Source organism: Sycon ciliatum, chromosome 1, assembly GCF_964019385.1.
Source record: "Sycon ciliatum chromosome 1, ocSycCili1.1, whole genome shotgun sequence".
Lineage (NCBI taxonomy): Eukaryota > Metazoa > Porifera > Calcarea > Leucosolenida > Sycettidae > Sycon > Sycon ciliatum.
Window position 1 is genome coordinate 69,473,855 of NC_088643.1, and position 26,654 is coordinate 69,500,508.

General features: G+C 48.1%; 3 protein-coding genes across 4 annotated transcripts; 1 reads left to right on the forward strand and 2 right to left on the reverse strand.

Annotated features, from left to right (window-relative positions):
* Window positions 1-268: 268 nt before the first annotated feature.
* LOC135805144 (cyclin-dependent kinase 7-like) lies at window positions 269-18,658 on the reverse strand. Of its 2 annotated transcripts, XM_065319143.1 has the most exons (12): window positions 18,416-18,657; window positions 18,228-18,290; window positions 12,669-12,702; window positions 12,003-12,070; window positions 11,331-11,399; window positions 7,245-7,355; window positions 6,451-6,569; window positions 5,064-5,163; window positions 4,875-4,961; window positions 3,495-3,644; window positions 3,032-3,173; window positions 269-966 (listed from the first exon to the last, which is right to left on the reverse strand). In XM_065319143.1, the coding sequence occupies exons 1-12, from the start codon at window positions 18,467-18,469 to the stop codon at window positions 929-931; spliced, it is 1,035 nt and encodes a 344-aa protein (XP_065175215.1). In that variant the 5' UTR covers window positions 18,470-18,657; the 3' UTR covers window positions 269-928. The 2 variants fall into 2 exon arrangements, with proteins under 2 accessions (XP_065175215.1, XP_065175216.1); XM_065319144.1 differs by lacking the exon at window positions 4,875-4,961 and having other exon boundaries at window positions 18,416-18,658.
* A 114-nt stretch (window positions 18,659-18,772) lies between these two features.
* Window positions 18,773-20,618, forward strand: LOC135805145 (tRNA (guanine-N(7)-)-methyltransferase-like). The gene has a single exon (XM_065319145.1). The coding sequence runs from the start codon at window positions 18,990-18,992 to the stop codon at window positions 19,848-19,850; it is 861 nt and encodes a 286-aa protein (XP_065175217.1). The 5' UTR covers window positions 18,773-18,989; the 3' UTR covers window positions 19,851-20,618.
* Window positions 20,619-20,921: 303 nt separating this feature from the next.
* On the reverse strand, window positions 20,922-26,489 carry LOC135805143 (tektin-2-like). Its single transcript, XM_065319142.1, has 6 exons — window positions 25,779-26,489; window positions 25,000-25,070; window positions 24,471-24,614; window positions 23,516-23,630; window positions 22,725-23,056; window positions 20,922-21,869 (listed from the first exon to the last, which is right to left on the reverse strand). Exons 1-6 carry the CDS (start codon window positions 26,187-26,189, stop codon window positions 21,563-21,565), a joined length of 1,380 nt encoding a protein of 459 aa, XP_065175214.1. The 5' UTR covers window positions 26,190-26,489; the 3' UTR covers window positions 20,922-21,562.
* Between the last annotated feature and the right edge of the window lie 165 nt (window positions 26,490-26,654).

The following is a 26,654-nucleotide window of genomic DNA, read 5'->3' on the forward strand; positions in this document are numbered from 1 at the left end:
GCCGTCCTGGTCCATTTACCGTACAGTACCGTTGATCCACCCCGTCTCTAATCTCTGCCTCATCCGTCGAATTTCTACCTGTAGGCTGTACCGGTGAGGCGAATTCAGCGTGTACGTCAAAGCAAGGTGTCGAACCGACGCCGCATTCACTGCTGTACACAACTTGTGCCAATACAGGTATGAAAATGTGCACGACCCAGCAAGGCAAGACTGATCTAATTGCAGCCCCGATGCTGAAAAACCAGCCGGGAAGCAACAAGGGTGAGGATCAATGGTGCTTTATGGTACGTGTCACTGTCAGAGCTTTGCCTTGGAATACATCCCCAATTCCTCATACAGGATGGTACATGTACAGAATTACTGCCAGATTGAACGGATAAGATCACAGCGGTGCTCAGCAAAATCAAAAATACTCGAGTAAAAAGAAAAAGAAAAGCCACTTGCAAGTTTAAAAAAGAAGAGGTGATAAATCAGGATTTGCTCTCCACTAACAAGACACAAGTCAATAATTAATCCTGACAGATGCTGGCAAGATAGGCTAGGACAGAACAGAACAAATAATCACGGGAAGTCTTCCTTCTCGTTTTTAAAAACCATAATTATTTCTATTCTCAAGTAAGATATTGATTAATTTTTCAATGACAAGACTTTTCCTGAACTTTTGCCAGAGAATCGATAGCTATGACAGCGAATTATGGTGTGCAAACATGGATTCATGATAACCCAGTTTGGCAGCGTGTTTCATGGCGAGCGATGCATGCTGTTTTCTTACAAATTTTCATGTTTCATAAATACATGTACCTATTTTGGCGTTCGTATACAAGCGGGATGTGAATAGCATGACAGCGCGAAGACAAGAAATAGATGTCCTCACACTGGTACTTGTATGCTGTGAGTGCATACACGGCTGCCTTGCAGTTGACTGCCATTACATTCCACCAAACGACAGTTTCTTTTTTACAAAGCCTACGGGGAACAAAAAAAAGTGAAGAAGAAATGGCTCGGATGTCAAAATCCTTGCCTCAACTGGTAGTGGCAGTTGAAACCTTTTCTACGTGTTGCACAATAGAAAGGTTACTGCACTCGTTCACCAAAAATGCAAGCTTGCACATTTCACAGCCTGCCCCGCCGTTCACAAGGATGCATTGCGCCTCGCTTCCAGCACCTGTGACGTGATCACTGTTATAATTAGTGTCGTGATAGTATAATGTTATTTACGTACACTCTGTGCCCTCATGTGCACCCCGGCTTATTTGCACTTCCCACTGACTTCTATGGACGCAGGCATGAGCACTGCTCTGGCATGCTCCTTTCCTCGTGGTTGTCTTTGGTGACAAGGTTTTGACACCTTGTCTCTGGACACGGAGAATTGTTTGTAACAATAAACTCAGTAGGTTTACTAAATGGAAACAAGGAAAACGGTGGGGCACAAGTTATGCGTTACACGTTATGCGGGCACAAGTTATGCGTTACACGTTATGCGGGCACAAGTTATGCGTTACACGTTATGCGGGCACAAGTTATGCGTTACACGTTATGCGGGCACAAGTTATGCGTTACACGTTATGCGGGCACAAGTTATGCGTTACACGTTATGCGGGCACAAGTTATGCGTTAGCCTTGATTCCATTTAATATTTTCCTTGGCTCACCATCTGGGTCAATAGGTTTATCACAATCATTAGAGAGGTTAAGATGCACGTTATTTCTGACGTGGACGTGAACGTTCAGCTCGCGTTACTTGGCTCGCGCGTCAAAAAACAACGCGAGTGACCTGCAGCTCACGTCGAAATTTGGAATTTTACGCCAAATTTGACGTGAAATTGAGGGTCACGTCGGAAATAACGTGAATCTTAACCTCTCTACTGATCAGCAGCACCTGTCATGTGATCAGTGATCAGCAGCACCTGTCATGTGATCACTGTGATCAGTATCACCTGCGTTAAAGGCGAAGTGTCACCGTGCAGTATACGGGGTGGGTGGTCACTGAAGAGATGTTTCACCCCACACGCAGTACACGTACTGGGAATCAACTAATTTTCGTAACCATGCAACCTTGGACAGTTTGAAACCCTCCAGTTCATCAGCAGAACACTTTGATAAAACTAACTCAGGACAGCTACGTTGCTATCTCTGTCCATTGATTTAGTAAGGAGCAAACATTGGAAACAGAAAGTGCTTTACGGAATTTACTTCACCAAAAAGTGTTTATTTTCAGTAGCTACTACACTGTATAGTAACGTGCATCATACATCTTGCAGGTATCATACATCATGCAGGTATCATACATCATGCAGGTATCATACAGGCGCAGGAGTAGGGCCTTCGTATATACAGTCAACTTCGCTAATAACGACTGCGGATATAACGACAATTCGCGAATAACGACAGATTTTCCATGCCCAGGGCAAAGTCCCATCCAACTGTAATACATAGAATGGGACTTCGGGTATAACGACACTTCGCGAATAAGGACACTTTTCTGATGCCCCGCCGAGTGTCGATATACGCGAAGTTGACTGTAGCTGCCGTTCTTTGCCAGTACGGTAATGCTTTTGTTGGCTCTTTCACATACTTCGAAGTACCGTACTTCCCCACATATAAGTGCATGCGCTTATAAGCGAAAATTTGCTGCAAAAAAGATCTTTGGCTGTGTAAACATGTTCGGGTAGAAGCCCATGCGCTTATATGCGCAATACAGGTTTGTCTGTGTCCTAAACAATGGTGTCATCATACTACTTAGTGGTATATTTCGCTCCCGCCCTTTCACCAATAGTGTTCACATATCAGCACATGCGCTTATAATTGAGGGGTGCGCTTATATCCGGACATAAGCACATGCGCTTATATGTGCGGAAGTACGGTAATAGTTCTCTCTTTGTGTTCCAATTGATTTACTAGTATTAAATTGATTTTTATAGTTACCTGCACCCGTACGTGAGTTTGTGTGAGGATATGCACAATTCTTTTTGCCCGTACACGAGGTTTTTGCAACACACTGTATAGTTACACAACACTGGGACAGTGCTCACCGTCAGTTTCTTCATCCCGTTTCCGCTTGACACCCCTGGACACCAGCTCTTCTTCATTCTTCACTGCACTGCCGCTAGGCAGGGGCAGCAGCGGGCCCTTTGTCGGGTACGGTCGGCTGGAAAAGAACGGCATCTTCAGAGCCTGAAAGACGCCAGCAAGACGTGCAGAGCAGGACGTTGAAAACAGAAAGAGCAGTGAGAGGTTGTGACAGGGGCAATAGGATATCGACTCTTGAGCACTCCGACAGACAAGCAGGCACATGCACGGTGTATGATGTAGGTAAATAGAGAGAGAGAGAGACGTGCGCGTGTATGCTTCATGTTAGAATGTCTTAGACTCTATGTACCATGTCCATTGCAGTTGTATCAGAAACAAAACATATGCAAAGTCAGCAGCGGCAGCTGTCGGTAGCTGAGCGGTGGCAGCCCGCAGCTGCTGGCATAGCTCAAATTCACCGCTTACCTCAGAACATGTGCAGCGCTTGACCGGATTGAGACACAGCATGGAGCTAAGCATGCTCAGAGCTTCAGCGTCTGCTGCCGTGAAGATCTGAGCTAGCGGAATAGGCACCTGTGCCTTGAATGGTACGTAGTCGGGTAGGGCAGACAATCCCTTAGAAAACAGAGGCAACGTGGGTACTTATTCAAGTGGCAGAACAGATAGGGAAGAATGGCTATCGACATGAACAAGCAGATAATTTCCGCGGTTATTCTATTTTTAAACGACTCTCATATACCATGTATGTACATGTATGCTCGTCGCAAGAGAAGCACTCAAATCTGAAAAATGCACTGGATGTGCACGTACAGATTTTCTCTTATAGCACGATAGCGGACTAGCGCCAGATAACTGCCCAATCCAACACAAGCCATGTGAATCGACCACCAAATGACTCTCAGTGTCACTGCAAGACAGCAAGCAATCTCCACACACACACACACAAACGTATCACTATGGTGATCGATTGACAGCATGTTGCAAGGCGGAGGACGCACCGTGTTGAAAACAGTGCTCCTGAATACAACCATCATCGGTTGGCAGAGCCTATCAAACAAGGCTTACCAACTGTATCACTAGTACCGACTGCGCAGCAGTGCTGTTCAATGACATCTGATCGCATGCGCCAAGAATGCGCCGGTACTATTCAGCCCTTGTGAACACTGGGATGTGAAGGGACGAGATGGTGGGGCGCTCTCGCGGTACTTTACGGTACTATAAGTTCCCTAAACACATGTCAGCATGCTTTACAACCAACACCAATGATGCCAAATACGAGAAGATACTCGTAAACATGAAACTTGCCTCAGGTGAAAAAGTACAAAATGTGTAACAAAAAAAGTACTTGGTGTAACAAAAATGGTTAGACTCAACACAAAGGAAGTCTTCAAAATCGAGAGATGAAGCAAAATACGCGTTGCATATCAGCAAGAGTTCACAGACAAGAGTATGCAACTGTGGTTATGAGTCCGTGAGCGGTGCGCTGCCTTCATTACGTAACTAACTTGCCTCCATCACGCCCTGAGCGCATGCACTCAAATTCAACAATCTCTTGTACCAGCTCTACCGTTTTTGCTCAATTCGTTCGAGTACCCACGCGACCTCTACATTGTGGGCGTGTGAAATCCAGTTCCGTGCAAAAGTTTTTTTCAAACCTGAGGGAAAGTGTGGTGCTCGATTTTCCGCAGTGCGCGGACTGCAGCTTAATGATGTAACGAAGGTAGCGCGCCGCGCATCTGGCCCATAGAAAAGAAATCACGGCTGCATACTCTTGTTTTGGGACTCTCGATATCAGCAGTACACAGCACCGGACAGAACTTCGCAAAGAGATGCAACATTACTTACAGGCCATGATTCATCGGTAGGGGTTCCTAGAACTTCAAAGATCTTTGTCAGCTGGTCTATGTCCGATTCACCGACAAGGAAGGGGTTCTACAGGAGTGTGGTATTGAAGTCAAAAAGAAACAGAACCATCCAAACTCAAGACTTCAAAAAATTGTACTGGACTGCCAATGATGCTCCGCTGCGACTTACCCGCTGCATGAGCTCGGCAAATATGCACCCAACCGCCCACATATCAATGCCTGTGCCATACAGGCGCGCTCCAAACAGCAGTTCCGGAGCTCTGTACCACCTGGGCAGGTCGCAGAAAGCAAACAACACAAGAGCATGCTCTAGCACCGCAACCAACACGATGTAGAGTGCTCGGGGAGAAGCTGTCAAATTCATAATGCTATTATAGTATATCAAGTAGAGCTTAAACGGTTATACCGGATTATCGGTTATCCGACCGCTAGAATTTTTTGAATGGTTATGAAACCGTTTCGTTTGCGGTTTCAAACGGTTTTTTCATGCACATGTATAGTGTAGCAGTACATGGTGTACAGCGTTGATCTTAACACCGTGTGCAGGATAGCAGGAAACTCTTACCCATTGGCACGTGTCTACAATGAAGACACCCTTCATTGGCGCGAGCTTTTGACTTGGAGAAGGGTTTAGTGGCGGCTACATATTGTATGGCTGTGTTTACATGAGAAATTTCAACCCGGGCTGAACTCAACCCGGGTTGAGTTCAGCCCGGGTTGAAAGTCTGTACGATAGACAAAATAGGTGGGCGTTTACATGAAGACAGTTGATCCGGGTCAAATACTGATATGCCGCCAAAGTCTACTTCTAGAGTCCTGTATGGTCACGTGAATCCTTTCGCGCGAAATTTGCCTGTACAGTGCTGTTCAAACCTGGCGCGAGATACGCACAGAAGTACGTTAGTACGATTTCTTCGACCCGGTTTGATTTCAACTCTCCCCCCAAGCCAAGGGGAGGGTTGAAATCAAACCGGGGCGAAATTTCAACCCGGGTCAAGCGCAATGCGTCATGTAAACACGCCATTCATTTTGTGTACATGGCGGGTTGAAATCTGACTCGGGTCGAACTCAACCCGGGTTTAAACGCCTCATGTAAACACAGACGTAGATCCAGCGGGGAGTAAATTGTAGAATTTCGGCTCGGCACTGAAGAAGAAACCGTCTTCATCACCACAATTCAGCTTGAAGTTGAGGAAGCCTGTTTTTGATGTCAATGTATAGGTCTCAATCGTGTTTAATAAAAATGGTGTGTGTTTCATGTTCGTGTATATATTATGTGCTGAAGTTGAATAGCCAGTTATCTGACCGTTACTTTAGAGGATACCTGGTCATGCAAAAGTTGTGACCGCTTAAGCCCCAATATCAAGTGTATGGGCAAACCAGATCAAGAGCAGAGTAGAGCAGAGTAGAGCAGAGCAGAGCAGAGGAGAGTAGAGAACGAGTTCACACAAGGACTAGCCGATCAACACATAGTAGCACTGTGCCTTGCAGGTACAAAGCAAAAACCATCAAAGTTGGAGCACTTGTTTCATGTTGCACTACCGTCTCGGCCTCACCTAGTCACAACGTGATGCGTGTAGACACGATTCGGACTGCCATAGGCCTTGGCAAGACCGAAATCAGTGATTTTCAGCACGCCGTTACTGTTCAGAAGCAAGTTGTTCGGCTTCATATCCTGTATCACAGCAAACAAGAAAAGACTGATGAAATGCTGGCACAGCTTCACGCACCTACCACTGAAGTATGATTCAAGCACGTTCAAGGCTTTCAAGGATCCAGTGCACACCATGTACTTGGAAGTATGCAGATAATGTACATGTACATGTACCCTCATCACATCAGATTTTAAGATACAGCTTTGTTATGAAAGGACATGTCTAAGCCTCCATCGGTGGTACAACCAGCCACCTGGGAAAAAATACATTATTATGGCTCTTTGTGTGTGGACAAATTGAGAATTATTCGTATGGTGGGAGGATTCTATTGGTTAAGGTATACAGTCAGGTACAGTTGAAACGCATGAGAAGTTAATCCTAAGTTGGTCCAGAAGTCATTCATGAAGAACGTCACTTTAAAAAACCTAACATTGTGGATTTCAATCATGCTCTGGCCTAACATGGGGGTGAGCTGCCACGCAAATCGTTCCATCAGTCTGAAAATGTGGGTCCGCGTGTCGCTGAGCATCGCGTGCTACACACACACACACACACACACACACACACACACACACACACACACACACACACACACACACACACACACTCTCTCTCTCTCTCTCTCTCTCTCTCTCTCCTGCTCACACACACACACACGCATAGCCCAGCCCAGCACAGCACAGCCCAGCACTCACTCTATGCAGGACCCAGTTCTGATGCAAGTACTCCAGTCCTTTCAAGGTCATGATCAGATAACTTTTGATATGACCAATGGTCAGCATGATGCTCAAATCACGAATGATTACCTACCACAAAACATACACATAGTGACATATACACACACAGCAAATAAGACACTGGCAGATTTCACGAGTATGGCTCGAATGAAAGAGTAGTCGTATACCCCGAATTTAATAGAGATATGGTGTGTTGAATGTTGCGTACTTTATTTTACCAGTTGTAAGTCGACCTTATACTTGGGGGCTCGATTTCCCTGCTCAATGGCGGTTAAACCCCGGTTGTAAATTTACTACCCCTTTTTTTACTTCGTTTTGGCTCAATTTTAGGCCATAATTTACAAGGTCGACTTAAAACGAGTAAAATATGTTGTGTATGTTAACACTTCAAAAATTGAAAAACAAGCCAGGATGAATATTAATTTTGAAGTTCTGCTTTACAGCAATTCCGTGGCCCTAACCATGGATTCTGTCATCATTCTGGCTGGAAACTCTCGCGTGTACATGTCGTACGGAATCTACCGCCAGATAAGATGAGTCATCTACAAGTAATGTGGGATGACGCTTGTGCACTGTGCACCATGTGTACCATACCGGCAAGAGTATATGAAGGGCTCTAATTCAAAACGAGATAAATCCATTTTGTGGAAATTTCAGGAGGTGCATTTTTTCATTGTTTTCTTTTCGGTCTGCACTGCAGCATCAGTGACTTTTATCGCGTTTTGCAGAAGAACACAAACTTCAGGCATCATTTTGACTGGGATGTATCACGTTTTGAGTTTTGACCTGTAAAACCGACACACAGACGTCCGTGGGGTGAAAACGAATTATTTCGTGACAAAAAATGCAAAAGCTCCGGTTCGGTCTTAATCGCGTTTTGAATTCGAGCCCTTCATATAAGCCCCCAAGAGTGAGCAACTCTGCATAATTATGGGGTCTACGACGGGGAAAACTCACATCACGTGTCTCAGGTACGTTTTGTACTACGTACAACTAGGGATAGCGTGGCGCAATCCGAAAATTCTGCCATGAGTATGCTGGCGAGTTGCATACGCGCAGGGATTTTCTGCCAAGGAGCGCTTTTATTATGAGTCTTTATGACTCAACTGCTCGCTAAAAACGGGCTGGAAACGTACAACTGGGACACTACGCCACGGTATGGCAGTTTTCGCTGTCGGTGAATCCCATAGAAAGGGTATCAGGAGTTGCACACTCTTGGGGGCTTATATACTCTTGATACCGAGTATACCATGCATGCAGCCATAAACTCATCGCTGTAAAATAGAGATATTAAACGAATTCGAAAGCATTGTAACGTTGTGTCAAACTTACAGCAATACAGAAAGGTCACCTTGCCACCAAAAAAAGAAGAAGAAAAAAATTTCACGGCTCGCGTGAGACTCGGCTAGTTTTCCGCATCCACAGGAATGCCACCACCCTCTTGGATCAAGGCGCAGATGCAGCTCCTAAGGGCCGGGTTCCACTGCGGCTCCGCTGCTCGTCATCCGCGGCTTGAAACGCCATCATTACCATAGTGACAGCGGCTCGAGCTGGAGCAGTGAGGCCGCGGCTCACCGCGAGCTTTCGCTACGATTCTTGATCAAAAACTGCGAGCCGTGGTCGCGGCTCGACCTGTTTCCCGTATCTTGCATTGTTTTGTACGCGAGAATTTTAAAATTCAAATTTTAATGCGTTGCGGAGGCCAGATGACGAGGATTTTTTTGATTTCGCGCGGGTAGGCAGGTAAAACGTCATAAAAAAAGTGGAGCACAACCGCAGTACCGCGAATGACGAGTGTCATACCCGGGCAGGAACAGCAGCGATACAGCACCGCGGCGCGCATGCGTACTTACCTTTTTTCTCAGTCCGTATCTTGTCGAGTCTGCAAGAGTTTATCCAAAGTTTCCCTTGTTTATCCAAATATGGCAGAGCCAGCACCAAAACGTGTTGCTACGGTCACAGATGCCGATGTGGAGAGGATCATCGCGGAGCGTACGCCGAAAAGTACGAAGGACTCTACGAAAAACTGGGTGGCCGTACTCGATACTTTCATGAAGAAGGCAAATATGGTGCTCGATCTGAAAACGTGGACGAAGGACGATCTGTGCCATTTACTTTGTCTGTGCTACGTTGGGATGCGCACCCAAAAAGGAGAGAACTACCAGTACAGTTCGTACAAAGGTTTCCCTGCGGCAATTCAACGCCATTTGAATGACCTTGGCAGGAAGTTCGACATTTTCAACGGCATGGAATTTCGCAGATCCAATGACACCTTTGATGGAATGATAAAGAAACTGAAGAGAGAAGGTGGCATGAATCCGATTGCACACAAAGATATTATAACCGACACCGACATGTACAAGATCACCTACCTCTTCGATACAAAGAAGGATGCCAAGTGCCTAATACAACAAGTATGGTCCTATGTCACAATGCATTTCGGTATCCGTGGACGTGAGCTGCAGTGTAACATGAGAAAGCAGGATTTGTTGATCCTGAAAGACAGCAACGGACAGGAGTACATCCAGTTGGCAACTGATTTTGCCCAGAAAAACCACCAGCTGGACACCATTGCCACACCTGCTGGACGTATCCAGAAGGATACACAAGTGTTATCAGTGCAACGCCTGCTGAGCAAGTTGCACCCGGACTGTGTGACTGTGACCGGCTTTTCCAGAGACCCAAGTCTAACTACTCATCTCGGGAAGAATTCTGCTTTACGAGGGCGCTGATGGGAAAGAACACGTTGGGCGATATTATGAAGTCCATCTGTGCGGATGCTGGTACGTTAAAAACGTACACGAATCACTGCCTCAGGGCATTCACTGCGTCTCGCCTGAACGCGGAGAGTGTGCCAGAGCGCCACATCATGGCCATAACGGGCCACAAGAATGCGCAATCACTGACGAGCTACTGTCGGCCAACAGAGGAGCAGGAGCGCCACATGGCAGCACTGTTAGATGGCGATGCAGGCCAACAGCCTTCAACAAGTACTGCTCTGGTCCCAAGCTCGCAGTTCGGCAGAGATGTGCTGGATTTGCTAGGAGACCTGCCTCCACAAGCTTCTGTTCCATCTCCATCGCCTGCTGCTGCTCCAATCTGCTCCCAGGTTGCAACCACAGGTGTTCCCACCTCTGCTGTTGCGTTTTCAGGCCAGCAACCACCTCAAGCGTCCTTTGACGATGGCCACGTAGATGTGGATGAGCTTCAGGGTGGCCTGTCACCGTCCGAGCTCCTGGCTCTAGAAGCGCCACCAACGCCTTCAGCCACCACTAAACAGCGTAATGCTCAGCTCAACTTTGGTTCCGGAAACAACTTCTCGGGAGCAGTTTTCAACTTGAACCTAACTCTAAAATAAAACTCTACTTTTCTGTACTCTCTCGTACTGGCCTTCACGAAACTAAAAATAAAACCATGCTGGTCACGACCTCGTTGTTTGTGATGTGGGCCTTATCTGAACCGCAATCCTACACGGTTACATCGGGCATGCCGCACTGATCTTGCCCTCGGTCAGGTGAGTGATCCTACCCTCGGTCGCGATGCCCTCGGGGCTACGTCCCTTGGGCGTCGCCACCTCGGGCAGGATCACTCACCTGACCTCGGGCAAGATCAGCGCGGCATGCCCGATGTAACTGTGTAAGATTATGTATCTAGTACCCTCTGTTTCTCAATCATGGTCTTAGACCATCCCGCTATGCCTTGCCACCAAAAGAAACAAAAAGAATTGTTCTACATTGTAAGTGGGTATTAAAAATGGTAATCGATTCACCTCAGGTCCAGTGTTGAGTCTCCAGCTCCCGGAGCACTTAGACATTTGCCAGAAGTGCCCAGAACATAGGATTTTGTGTCATTTTCACAAAATGTTCCCGGGGGACGTCCCCAGACCCCTTCTCGGCCGGCCTTCAGCCGCTGCAAGCCTAGGTCATACTAGCACTTCCAAACCCCTTTCTACGCCTCTGTTATCAGTCTAACATTCAAGCAAGGGTTTTACCCAAGCACAAGTAAATTGGCTGTACATGTCAAATGTAGCTGCTTCGGACTCACTTCGAGATCAGTGTCCATGAAATCAAAGACCAAGCTGATGTTGGAGCGCTGTCCAAATACGTCAAGTAACTGCAAACACACACACACACACACACCACACACACGCACACACGCCCATATGCACAAACACACACCATTTGACCATTTGACGCCCATCTCCAGAGGCGTTGATAGCGATGCTACAGCAGAAGCCATAGCAACTGGTGCTAAGATTGCACTATTCAACAGCTTGCAAGGCTGAAGAATTCACCGCCACTATTCAGCCTGGTCTACACCACACAGCTATGAAGTGGCTTTCTCTGGCCAGTGAATCCCTACTTTTTGGTCTTTGTCATTTTTATTCCTGCACACACATCACACCACATACTCCGGCATGCACTGGCTGTTGGTAACCACCCAGGAGAATGAAACAAAAGTCAGGAGGAGTCTGAGAAAGAGAAGAAAGACGTGTGTGACCATAATCGTCAGGAATCGAACCCGCAACCTCTCGATTGGAAATCGCTGGACATACACATCAGTGCACCATATGGGATACACGCACGCACGTACGCACTCAAACACACACACACATAAAACGAGGTGTTAAACTACTTCAACATACACTCAAGCGCATGTGCATGCATGCACGCACAGTGCCGGACAATAGTTGGACACGCCATGCGTTCTCCTTACCCCGATCACATTGCTATGTTTGAGCTCCTGCAGCAGCTTGATTTCACGTAGAGCAGTGCGATTGATACCTGCAGTGAAAACCAGGCAAGAAGGATGATAGAACACAAATAAAATAAAAAACAGAGAGGGTGACGAATACATAACACAGGGCATGAGAGATGCCAGTTACCAAATGTAACTACAGACAAGCACACATACTAATATGTGGAAGTCATGGACAGGGACCAGCTGATGACTGCAGTAGGGGAGAGGGGGCATGCAGCAATATTAGAAGCCAAAGACGTGGGTGGAAAACATAAGCTCCCACTTGTCGAAACGGTTCACGTCTCATTGAACAATGAATTCAGACCAAATACACCTATGTCCAATGCCAAGGAGGGACTGGCTATGTCCGTACTGCAAACAGTAATAGAGCTCATGGGACAGAAGAAGAAAGAAGCACGGCACATTATAAGTATTCCTATTTTCATTGTTGTTACATCTCCTATGACTCTGCTAATATTATCATTGTCGCTAACTTCACCCAAACCTTCTGAAACACTTGCAACAACGAAATTAGACATGAAAAATCTGAGTCTTAGCCTTTCCCGGAAAGTTGATTTAAGAATGGATAATGTTACTGTACGTGCGTTGTGTCGCATCTCAACTCATCGTAGAGCTACGTACCATCCCTGGCATCTTCCTTCTGACCCACTTTGATCTGCAATCACATAACAGTTACATGCATCAGCACCAAGAAGAAAGTCGCAGCAATAGTATTATGCATAGTGCACATGAATACACGGAACTGACACTTTACACACTGGCAAAGCCGACGATACAAGATCAAGTATGGAGATGTGCTTGCAGGCAAGGCCAGGCTTCGGCGCGCACACGTCTGACTGAGGTGCAGAACGCATAGAAAACATGCAATGCAATCTCGTGCAATGCTCTCTCTCTCTCTCTCTCTCTCTTCAACTAACCACTGCTAAGTACACCCGAGCTGCACAGATGAACACTGCCGTGCAGTGCATGCTACGGCTATTGTGGCAATAAACTCAGTGATTTTCATCAACAAGTTTGAAGCCCAGCGCCAAGCGAAACTTCCACAGGGCCTGTAGGAAACGCATAGCTCCTGGCTAAGGAAGTAGCAGCTGAATCTGATATTAGTAATAAAACATAATGTTCTCTCTCACAAGCTACAGTCCCGCTCAATGAAATCCAGCCGCGTCACTCAAGTTTGCACCTTGCACCATTTCGCAGCCCAGTGTTCGCAGGTCTATGGCTGTGCAACGCCCGGCGTGTACTTGAGTGACGCGACTGGATTTCATTGAGCAGCACTGTATGTTGCTAAACCCTTGCAAAAGTGCTCAATGCCACGAGGGCAGAGCCTGAAACACAAGTTAGCAATGGGACTATTGTAGGCTGAATCAAGCTGTAACTCGGAGTTTCATGACCATCCGCCAATCCTCACACAATCCTCAGACAACAAACAACTAATTTTCTCTCTCTATATATATATACGTTTGAAACTTTCTTACTGTGCACAAGCTCCACTGCAGCCAGCTCATTACATGAAAAACACTACACACACCATCCTCAAATCAAGTGGTCTTTTCGCAGCAAATTACATATCTTGTGTGATCTGCGATGAGGATGGAGAGGCAAGATGATTCGCAAAGCCAAAGACACCCGGCCGCTTCTTTCCCGCCATATGGATAGATGGGAAGCTGGCCAGCTGCGTGAATTACTGCGCAAAGCAGAGCGCTGCGATCAGCGCCCACGCTCCGCGCTGAGCCCCATGACCGAGGAGAAGGTACAGCAGACGGTCAACCGGCTGATGTTGGAAGGGCGAGTGAAAGCTGCAGTCCAACTCATAACCGACCGTAGTGGTGGTGGGGCCCTGGACCCCAACTCCGAGGCTATGGGCAAGACAAGACCACTTGGCAAGACTGTTCTTGAAGCACTGGAGGAAACACCCCGCCCAAAAGCCAGTCAACCAGAACGCGTTCATCCAATGCGACAATCTCCAGGCATTGGAGAGGGTGGACATCACAGGAGCTCACATAGAACATGCTCCTACACAGCTCTTCGGCAGTGCAGGACCATGTGGGACTGATTCCGACCACTGGCGCACATTCCTGCTGCGCTTCGGAAATGCCAGCACTCGTCTGCGAGAAGCAGTTGCCGCTTCAACTCAGAGGCACGCCAATGAACTCGTGCCGTGGTCGGATATCAGAGCTTTTCTCGCACGCCGCGGGATCACGCTGGGCAAACAACCCGGTGTCCGTCCTATCGGCATCGGCGAGTGTCGCCAGCGCATCGAGGCAAAGCCAATGGCCCTTGCGACCGGCCATGATGTGCAGGAGACCTGCGGTGCAGACCAGCCATGTTCTGGGGCCAAGGCCAGTATTGAAGCTGCTGTTCACTCCATGTCCGAACTATTCAATCAGGAGGAGACCGAAGGGCTCTTACTGGTGGATGCGGCAAACACGTTCAACTCCATCAGTCAGAATGGCGCCCATACCATCCTCAGTCGTGAAGGAACAACCCAAGGCTGCCCATTAGCCATGCTGATGTATGCAATCGGCAAACAGCCCCTGATCGAGTGTCTGAAGGATCCAAGTCACCACATCCAGAACTGGTATGCAGACGACTCGCCATGCCTCAGACGGTTGGTGCGGATCAAGGAGTGACTCCTCTCCCTCCTTGAGCACGGTCCAGCGCTTGGGTACTTCGCGGAGCCCTCGAAGTCCATGGTGATCGTCAAGCCTCATCGTGTGGCGGCCGCCAAGACAATCTTCGGCAATCTCAATGTGCAAGTCACCACCTCGGGTCGCTTCCTGAGTAGCTACGTTGGCGATCCAGAGGGAGTCTCGTCCTTCGTCCGCAGGAGAGTGAGGGATTGGGTCGATGGCGTCAACTGTCTTGCCAAGGCAGCAAAAGCGTACCCCCAGTCAGCACACTCTGCGTTTATGAGATCCCACTCGTGCGAATGGACCTACCTCTAGCGTGTGTTGGAAGGCAACGGGTCTACATCACCCCGCGGGAATCTATCCGGCATATATTCGCCCCCAGCTTGCTCGGTCTTGAGGTGCTTGCCATTGAGCAAGATCTTGTTGTGTAACTGTACTGATGCAGCTGCCTTTTTCCTCTTTTCAATAATCGTCTTCCCAAGTTATACTGAATTTACTTTATGTATTCTCTCACCCACGTTTGCAACGGTTGTCGGTTGTAGTGCATGCCAAGGGTTGGATGCAGGGGTGGTTAGGATAGTTTAGTAACAATTCAGTAACAATCTGTTGGCCCTCCCAGCCAAAGAGGGGGGAGGGGGTCTCGGTCTGGCCAATCTCGTCACGTTGGCGCCTGATGCTCACGCCACATTGAAACACGCCACAGAGATTCAGCAGATCGCCATCTGCACCGGTCAACATGGCTCACCACATCAGCCAGTGTCGTCAAGTCACCAATGAGGTCAGCCGCGCTCGAGACCTGCAGATGACGGAACGTAGTCGACTCCTCCGTGCTGCACTTCTGCCTCGCCAACAGCAGACCCTCAACCGCATCGTTCATGGCAACGCGTCCGGCTGGTTGACCGTGCTTCCTCGTGTGTTGGAAGGCAACGGGTCTACATCACCCCGCGGGAATCTATCCGGCATATATTCGCCCCCAGCTTGCTCGGTCTTGAGGTGCTTGCCATTGAGCAAGATCTTGTTGTGTAACTGTACTGATGCAGCTGCCTTTTTCCTCTTTTCAATAATCGTCTTCCCAAGTTATACTGAATTTACTTTATGTATTCTCTCACCCACGTTTGCAACGGTTGTCGGTTGTAGTGCATGCCAAGGGTTGGATGCAGGGGTGGTTAGGATAGTTTAGTAACAATTCAGTAACAATCTGTTGGCCCTCCCAGCCAAAGAGGGGGGAGGGGGGTCTCGGTCTGGCCAATCTCGTCACGTTGGCGCCTGATGCTCACGCCACATTGAAACACGCCACAGAGATTCAGCAGATCGCCATCTGCACCGGTCAACATGGCTCACCACATCAGCCAGTGTCGTCAAGTCACCAATGAGGTCAGCCGCGCTCGAGACCTGCAGATGACGGAACGTAGTCGACTCCTCCGTGCTGCACTTCTGCCTCGCCAACAGCAGACCCTCAACCGCATCGTTCATGGCAACGCGTCCGGCTGGTTGACCGTGCTTCCTCTTCGGGGTCACGTCGTCGTCTTGGTGGGCTGGCAATTTGGTGTCGGCCTTGGCGTTGGCAGCTAACTTTCATGCGTACCGTACAAAATGTACTGTTTTCATATCAGAAGAAAAGAGGACCAAGGAGCTACAAGTAACGCTATAATGTCCACTAACACCGCCAGTTACTTTACAATCAGCCCATGCGATAACATTGCACGACACTGAGCAACGGTACTGACGTTCTACACCTAACTGGCATCCAAGACGTGCTAGAGCCGATTGCCAGTTAGGTGTAGAATGTCAGTATCGTTGGTCAGTGTCGTGAAATGTTATCGCATGGGCTGATTGTAAAGTAACTGGCGGTGTTAGTGGACACTATAGCGGAACTTGTAGCTCCTTGGTCCTCTTTTTCCCCTCGACCTTATCAGCTGTCTTCATGCGTGTTTCACAGCATAGTACTTTTCAGCTCCGTTTTTTTCTATTCTTCCTTTGTTAACCCTTTGTGGACGGACTGTACGAGTTTCGATCCAATAAGATCGAAACTTTAAACGCGAATTTTTCTGGGCGCACCGCACGTTTTCGGCGATATTTTTTACACAAATCGAAAGACGAAATCCATATCTTTCCAATGGTGCTAAATTCGCCGGGGGTCCCTAGTCAAAATGTTCGCCAAATCGGCCGCGCAAGAAAAAAAATTGAGAGCTTGCGCGAGCATGCAGAACTAAAATTGCAGTACGAGTACTGTCATGGCACGACGCGGAAATGTCCTCCGCATGGATGCGGACGATGCCATCGGCATGATTCTGAACTGGAACTCTGACGAGGACAGTTCTGGCGACCCACTTGACGAGTCTGATGACGACGAGTTCGAAGTGGACAGTGATAGTGATGATGATATCCCAGAAATTCAAGAAAACAACTTATCTGATGGATTTGCTGATACTGCTAGTAGCGAGAGCGGCGGCAAGGATGTTGTTGGGCAGCTTATCCTATCTACTTTCCGAAAATGTATGGTGTTGTATTGGCTAATGTACACCGATTTCGAGTTATTACTGATTTTCGCATGTCGCTTCTTTCCTGTACAAATTTGGCAGTCCATAAAGGGTTAATTGTACTGAAGTACATTGTACAAGTATCAAAGAAATAATTGCTTTGTGCAGAATGGGCCAAGAACAACTTCAGTAACAGAAAATGGTGCAAACATGCAAAGAGCATCATTTTGATATGCATCATGATTTTTGACAATTTCTTGCAAAATGGATAGGGACGTACAGTCGGGGCCAAAGAAATCCGACCCGCGAGTCAAAAGTAGGGGCACGTTTCCACTTCAATGACATCATGCACGTTCCCAAAACAGATCCGAGGGCCACATGAGCCTTGGCGCTGCTTTCGGCACGTGGGTTGGATTTCTTTGGCCACGACTGTACTTCGGATAGGAACTTCTGTACTTTTTCTGTGTTCCCTTGTGTGTACACTCAAACGTCTCTTATACAGACGTCTCAGATACGGGCACGTCTCTCTACCGGACACCTTCAGATTGAGTTCCTATGGCAAAATGCTTCGAATTTGGGGATTTTGAACCTTTTTTCGTATGCACAATTGCTTATTAGTCAGAGTTTACCGTACTTGTATGAGACCATGTGTCTGGAATGCGTACTTGCATGAGAGCATACGGATATCATACATGCAGTAGTGAACGCCCCATCCCATACCTCCACTGATGAGGCGGAGTGCGAAAATTGCAATTTTGGAACACGTTCGTAATTAAGACTATAGCACCGTGTCATGTTGTGCTGTGATGTTTGCAACTCTTGTACTCTACAGCAGTAGAGAAGGTCTTTCAATTTTCACGAGGCTGACTGTGGTGATCATCATGCGACTGTGTATAACACCATCAACTACTTTCGTATTATAATTCAATGTCACGTGACTGCATGGACTGGGAAAGCATGCAGTTTCGTACATATACTAGCAACGGAGCAAATATTTCACCAAAAGGCAAGAGTCTATAACCCCGAATGGAGGGTTACGGACTTTGGATCTTCTCACAAAGAGTACCAACCTTTTTTATGGCAACCAAGGTGCCTGGGTTGTGAAGATCTTCAGCTTGGTAAACAGTAGCAAACTACACAATCATGCCACCATACCGAATTCCAAAGACATGGGCATAAACAGACACACAACATAGACAATTCATTGCATGGTACAACAGCGATGGACATGGGTAGTGGAATGTGTGAACAAGCGTACCTGTCCTTCACCAATAAATTTGGTCTTGCGATACCTTTTCCACTTCGCCTCCATGTCTACAGAGTAACGTAGGAAAAAGCCTGCTCCCACTTTTCTTTCTCAGTGCATAAACATTTTCATTACAATTTATTGATAGTCTTCTTCTCGTCTACAACATGTAAAAGTACTAAAGATGACCAGATAGAATATAATTGCAAAGACACGTACACAGCTAGCTACAGAGAGTGAACAAATGAACAGAGATTTTTGATTTTGAAAATCAACTCAAAGTGAGTTCCAAAATAGGGGTTTCCCCATTCGGGCAAGCAGACAGAAAAAGAAGCAAAAAAATGTACACAGCCACAGATTATTATCATTATCTGAGTGGATAATTGTCTGCGACGATTCCTATTCCTGGGCCCTAGGCCCTGTCTATACATTGCCTCTAGCTCTGCCTGGCTCTTCAGGGATTTCCAATCGGGCAAATATTGCTTGTTCAGGACCACTGAACTGCGCAGGAAGTGAACTCTGGAAAGAAAAATCGCATGCAGATCGATATTCCATTTGCTAGAATTGTTCAGTTTCGTGTGTTGGTATGGCTGATGTAAAGAAAGTAGCCGAGCCGGCTCAACTGCCGCAGAAGAAGTACTATCGGCAGAGAGCACATGTGAATCCAATTGCTGATCATATCTTCGACTATCCTGTACAGCCATCAGAGATGGATTGGTCATCCTTGTACCCTGAGGTATTCGACAGTAAAAGTAGCTGTGCTGAGGCGGTAGGTGATGATAATCAAGCAGCTGCTAGCGGCGATGATCAGCAGGCAGTTGAACCGTCAGCAAAGAAACCCTGCCTGCCTGAATCCGCGGCTATTTCACGTCAAGTCGAGTTTGCAGATGTGGGCTGCGGGTACGGTGGACTGCTGGTCGAACTCGCTCAGCTGTTTCCGACGACGCTGATGCTCGGAATGGAGATCCGTGTCAAAGTTGCTGACTTTGTGAACGACCGCATCATCGCTCTGCGCAAGCAGCACGAGGCAACGCGCGGCTATCAGAACAGTGCTGTGCTCCGGCACAACGCCATGAAGTACTTGCCCAACTTCTTCGTGAAAGGACAGCTTTCCAAGATGTTCTTCCTGTTTCCCGACCCGCACTTCAAGAAGTGCAAGCACAAGTGGAGGATTATCAGCCCGACTCTTCTCGCCGAGTATGCGTACGTCTTGCGCGAAGGCGGCATCGTTTACACCGTGACAGATGTGCTGGACCTGCATGAGTGGATGGCAAAGTGTTTAGATGAGCATGCGCTGTTCAAGCGCTTGACCGACGAAGAGCTAGCTGATGATCCTATCGTGCCGGTGCTCTTCAACAGCTCCGAAGAAGGCAAGAAAGTGTCTCGCAACTCTGGCGACAAGCACTTGGCTGTCTATCGGCGCATTGCAGATCCGTATGAATCATGACGCGTATGTTGGCAAGGATTTGGAATTCCAACGGCTGCAAAGACCCTACTGAATGCTGGGAGAACAGACCCTGTTTTCCCGGTGGAATGCGCTCTGTATGGATCTCTGTTTCTTTAACACCAGCAACTTTGCTACAGCACTGACGGCGGGTGCGATTATGCAATGTTGCCAATGTGCGAAGGCTTGGAGCTATGTCAGTGAACATCATTACAGTACCAAACTGGCGTCGTTGACAACTCGCCGACACTCTGGATGGATTTGTGTGGCGGTGATTACCTGTGGCTATGGTCAGCACACTATAATGATACCACAATGGCACCACTGCCATACTGACCATTAGCTGCCTACTCAGTTGGAACTTGGAAGACCCTTACATCGTGGTGGCCGTGTACATGCTACGGTTTCATGTGCATACCCCCTACTTACGTCGTCAGCCACTCTGACTTGAGTGTGCTGGTATTGCTTCGAGTCTTCAGACTGCCATTGGCTTGTACAGCGAGATGTGCTTTGAAGTAGGATCGTAACAAATGTTATAAATTTACCCATCTTGAGTACAGTTCGTACTGTTCTCTTCAGGTCAGTGTGCAACAAACAATATACTACATAGTCATCTGAACTGCTGGACTGGTCTTCCACTATTTTTCAGATGTGTTTGAACATGCTACAGCCTTCAAATGCAGCCAGTTTTCAGTACTCGATGTGCCCACTGCACCACAACAGTCAAGTAGTTGATGCAGTGGAATGAAGTAAATAGTGTGTATCATTGGACACTGAGGGCAAGTTCATTGTGTGCGTGTGTGCGAGAGCGCTAAAACGTGTTGACAGCTACATGTAACTTACAATTTGTAGCTGCATGTACATGTAGTGCATAGAGATCGAGTGTGTCTGTCTGTCTGTCTGTCTGTGTGAGTGAGTGAGAGACAGGCAGACAGACAGAGAGCAAAGACAGAGAGGAAGAGAGTCTGAGTCTACTGGACATGCCGTATTTTCGGCAATACTGGCCAAGGCCCTTAGTAGTTTGCGGGCCCTAAATTTCACCCAATTTGTAAAATCCACACAAAAGCCCGGAAATGATGTGGACCTTATTTCAGACAGGCGTTAATAAAAGACTGGCACTAATTCCGAAAATACGGTACTTGGAAGTAGACAAGCATGCGCTGTGTAGCACGTTACATGTACTTCATCAGTTGAAACAGACCCAGGTATTATGACAAATTGAAAAAGAAAACATAAGGAAAGCCAAAACTGATTCCTAGAATATTTATTAATGTGTGCGCAGCTCATTTTGTTCTAGAAGTCAAGACTGATCATTGCCAATAATCAGTAAGTTATTACGGAAGAGCAGGACTGCTCTACACCACTACCTATTACCTAAGTTACTATGAGGATAAAGAACAGACGGCACTCAATAGCCCAAGTTACGGACGAGCATACGATCATAGTTGCTTGGTTGCGGTGCCATTGGGGCAATGACTTTATGTCCAAGAAAGGAGGCCACGCGTAGCCTTCATGTCTGCACTGCTTGCTGTAGGTGTGTGTGTGTGCTTAACAGACTGCGCGTGAAGAGCATAGTACACAATCATGTACATTGTGTTTCATACTGGTGAACCGTAACTGCACGCCAGACTATTGGCCAGTACTCGAGCAATAGGCCAGTAGCCATGACACCAGTGCACAACCATGACAGTGACCGCTATCCTCCAGTCTTCTGATCATGGACTATTTATTGTGCTCTGGCTGAGTGTGGTCGCGCTGGAGCGAGCAGTGCTGGCACGGGAACTATCGTGGCTCATCCCTCTGTCCATGCGCGGTGTGCTGCCGCCTTGCTCGTGCTGCTCTTGCTCCTCCGACTGCTGCTGCTGGGGGACGTAGAACTCCTGGGCAAGGGAGCTGTCGCAGTCGGTCAGTTTGCCTTGCCGGGTCTGCATGCACTGCAGGTCGAGACCCATTGAGTTCTCCTTGATGCGAATGTCGTTGTTGATGCGCTGCAGGGTGCGTTGTAGTCGTTCCAGTGCCTCTCTGCAATGACAACAAAAATTAGTTCAGAGACAAAACAAAATTATTATGATGAGTAGCAAAGTTAACCGTTGACGGGCGCATCAAGTCAGAAACATTAATGTAATAAACAATACAATACAAAATGTGCTCTAGGTATCTGTTGATAACACATGATGGTAGCTTGGCCGTTGACTAATTAGAGAAAATAATAGTTCCGCGGTATGCATAGAGACTCGGGTAGACCGAGTTTTCCGCATCCGTAGGAACACCACCACCTCAACTCGCTCAAGCATCAAGGTGGAGATGCAGTTCCTACTGTGGTGGGAGGTGAGTAGATCGGACCCACCACCAAAGTGACCAAGTACCAAACACCCCGTTCGCTGCATCCATGTTCCATTTTAATGTTCCTAATTTATGGTCTCAATCCAAGAGCCAACATCATGGTATACGGTACATGGCAACCAGAGCACAGACCAGTTTATCTATCGTGTTTGCTGGAGTATTGTGCACTTTAGATGTACAGTAAAACCTGGTGTAAGCGCATTATGCTCAGGTGCGCGTTATACTCCGGCAAATACGGTAATTCGAACTAGTAGTATGAAATCATAACTGCAGTGGAAGTCTGATAAAAATGTGTTCCCATGCGCAACGGGAACATGTATTTGCGAATCGAAGGAACTTCTTACTCCAACATACTTTCGCATGGATCAATAACTGTGTTACTTTTGTTACACAATGCTCCTGTACTTGGGGTATAGCCGCTACAGTGTACTATGCACTGACGTCAGCAGGTACCTGTGACTGCGGAGTACATGTACATGTCAGGTTGTATGGTTGATCATCATTCTAAATTCTCGGCAATAGAGAATGACTTACGAAGCAGCACGGTGTTGCTTAGCCAGTGCTCGCATCGTGCCGGTCAGGTTGTCCACTTCGCCGGTCAGGTTATGCTGGGCACCGTCACGACACAGCTCCACGCCGGGGCGCTGGGTGCGCGCCTCCAGGCGCGTCTGCGCGATCATCATCGGCGCGTTCTTGGCGTGGAGGGCGTCCGCCAAGCTGTTCACCTCTGCCTCGACCTTGGCCAGCTCATCCGCCGTTGTCTTCTGCTGCCAGACAAGTTCCTCCCGGGTCTGCTTCATCTCGTGCAGGCGCCGCCGATATGCGCTGTTGGTCGCACGGTGCTGCACCTGCAGGTCGATGTTTGTCTGCAGGGGACGCCGCAACAATGCACAATCGAGGAAAGCCGTGCATTTCAATGTTTCAATGCTCCAGCCTAGTTTTTAAAAGTACAGTGTCGATCTAGGTCCACAAGGCTATTAGTAATTACAGTGGTCTTGTGTGCGGGCCAACGTGGAACGTAGAGAAAACTTATCTAGCCTGACATGTCCCTACTTCTTGCCATTCAAATGCATAATTCATTGGTCACCTTTGAAAAAACCCTCCTTGAACTCGGCTGTTCTTCAGCACAGGAGATCAAAGTGACCAACACAACAAGTTTTTTAATACCTGATTATTAGCGTAATGGTAAACCCTGGTGAGGCTGGTGGCATGGACACGCAACTGTTAAACATGTATGCTGTTGTACATTGTACAGCGAGACCGGGTTTTCGAATTCAAATAATCAAACTACAAGTGGTCACCAAACAAGAACAGCATACTAGTACCTGTGCTATGGTGTGACTGATGGCATCGCGCAACGACACAGATGCTTTCATCTCGGCTTGGGCACGCATGGTGTTGTAGTTTGAGTACGAGTCCCAGGTTTTCGGCGTGACCGTTCTAAACACAGAGGGAAATTTGATACAATCATGTGTCAATACAGACAGTATCATTACTGTACTGATTGTATTGTATGCCAGTACTGGTACCGTACTATCCAGTGCTGTCTCCAGGAATATGCGGCATGGGTTGGCCAAGGTAAGTAAGAGTGACATAGTTTCGAACTTGACAAGAACTCATACTTACATGCTAACCGACCCTAGCTCACAGCTCCTGACTCAGTTCGCCATGCAAGAGCAAGTAAGGACTTGGGCGGTGAGATATGGATGCGGATACAGAGTCAGGCACCGTGGAATACAGAGTCAGGCACCGTGGAATACAGAGTCAGGCACCGTGGAATACTGGCCAAGATGCTTCATGTACATGTACTGCAGTCCATACTGCATCGATTTAGCCTCGGAGTGAAACCTAGGGCACCCGCTCACAAACCTCCACTGATATGTGGCCTCTGTGTACAGGTGGTCCCTGTGTACAGGTGGTCCCTGTGTACAGGTGGTCACTGTGTACAGGTGGTCCCTGTGTACAGGTGGTCCCTGTGTACAGGTGGTCCCTGTGTACAGGTGGTCCCTGTGTACAGGTGGTCCCTGTGTACAGGTGGTCCCTGTGTACAGGTGGTCCCTGTGTACAGGTGGTCCCTGTGCACAGGTGGTCCCTGTGTACAGGGGGCCCCCCTGTACACATACAGGGTCACCTGAGTGGAAGCCACATCCCCTCAGTACTGCTGCTTCTTGTAGGGGTTCTCTATGACAAGTGGTCGCATTAACGTGTGGACACAAACTATTGCCATATTGATCTGTGGCAGCTCTGCGGCTAGCTGGCTGATAAGCTGGCTTGACTTACCCGTTTTCAACACGAGTCGAGTTTCTCCACAGTCCTATATTACCCGACGTATGGTCAAGCTTGATGCATTCCGAATCCAGACCATGTGCTGCTGACTTGTCGGCGATGTCTAGCTGCAGTTGGTGACGAGCCTCCTGCAATGCTCTGCACAGGAGAGAGGGTAGAGATCAAGGTTAGAACAAAGTTAGGTCACAAGGACAAGGACTTCTGATTCCGAGAACTTGATCTTACAACACAAACTGTGACAACATTGCAATCTGCTCCTCCCCCCCCCCCCCCCCGGACTGAGAGGTGAGGTTACTTTGAAGTTCACCATGCACATGCACAGCACCAGAGCTGGGTAGGTCATCACGGTTTGCTTGCCAGGTAACTGCACGCCGTACCTAGCAATGCCATCAAGTTGCCTATAGCCTATAGGTTACCACTCCAGTACTGAAGACAAGTAGAGCTGATTCATGCCGGGATCGTGTACAGAACAAGACAGTACTCCGCGGTACCCTCAGCCTGGTATTGAGCAATCGTAACTTACCCTAGTTGGTTGTAGGATTCAGCCAGCTTCTGTCCCAAAAGAGCTTTACAGCCCTCAACAACCTCTAGCTCCTGGAAGGAGAATGCAAAGAAATCATACAGACTGTTGGGCTTTGGGCACTTCACACATCGGGGAATGGGGGTGGGGGTGGGGGTGAAGAGAGACTCGGAGAGGGAGAGGAGAGGTATGTGGGGTGGGTACAGAGTAAGACTCAGAGGTCAAAGCGAAAGTGGGGCCAGAAGGCCGGGTTGGCCTGGGTGATAGCCAAGGCTTCACTTGTTGGTACAGGGTATACTTGTGTTGGTACAGGGTATACTTGTGTTGGTACAGGGTATACTTGCTGTAGAATACTAGTAACTACAGTTCCTTCACGACTACGGTGGGTCGTTGTGTCAATTATAAGGAAACTGCTCCACGTACTTATGGCTGGCGGTTGAGCCGTCAGACACATATACTCCATGGATCAGCTATGCGCCGTGCAAGTGAAATCTTCTTCGCCGCACGTTTTGCACAGCCATGCAGACGCTGATACATGGGTAAAGTGGACCGAGCTGGGAGTGTGCTTGCCGGCATAGCTAGCAACGGTAAGAGCACCCCAACCCCCTCCCCGAACACGAGTTCAAACTGACTTGAGGAATATAGGCGCATGTATGCAAGTATGAAGACGACAAAAAAGTGGACCGGCAAATGTAACCCAAATAAGTAAGGACCCCCCCCCCCCCCCCCGCTATGCTCCCGGCACGTATATTGTGGCAATGCAAAATGGGGTCACCGCTTACTTTATGCAGTTGTATTTCAACAGCATCTCTGACTTGATCAATGGAAACACGACTCTCTCGCATGGTGAGACACTCCACGACCACGTCGAGTGGCACTGCCTTCTCGTTCAGGCACTGCTCCGTCTCGTCTTTGCTCTTCTCCAGCGCAGCTATCTCGCTCTCCGTATCCGCCAGGCAAGTCTCCAACGACTGCTTCCAGCGGTCCACGTCGCGGGCGCGGTCCTGCAGCGCCGCCTTGGAGTCGTGCTGAGACCACTGCGTGCGATTCTCGGTGGCATTGCGCAGCGTGGTGCTCTGCTGACGAAGCTGATCGCTGGCATCACGTTGCTTGTTGGCAGTGGTGGCTAGAAAATCGTTCGCCTTGTGCCAGTCCACCGGCTCGAACTTCATGTGATAGCTGTTGCCGGCCATGATCCCCAAAACTGCCAACACTTCAGGTAGTGAGCAACGGCTTGCTATGAAGCTGTGAGAGTAAAGACCACGGAGTAACTTCAGTCAGACGCTGCTAGAAAACGACTCGGGATGATCCTCTGAAGGTGAGTGAACGCCATAGGCAGTCAAGTCAACTAAGTTACTTGAAACGCAGGCAAATGTTGTTGCCAGCTCCACGTCGTTTGGTAACTGCCGAACTAGTACACTACTTTCTCGGTACCCAATCGATTCCAGAACATTACATTCAGGACTCAGAAACAATGTTTTGTGAACAAATCCCAGCCCCAGACTCTTGACAAAACACATCTGATGATCTGACTGACACGGCATACATGCAGCGACAGCTATCGCAACGTCCCCGGTTCAGTGCTGCGTTTGAAGAGAAGGCGGTCGGGGTCGTCATGGTGATTTGCCATGGCACGACTGCGAGTTCCCTGCACCAAA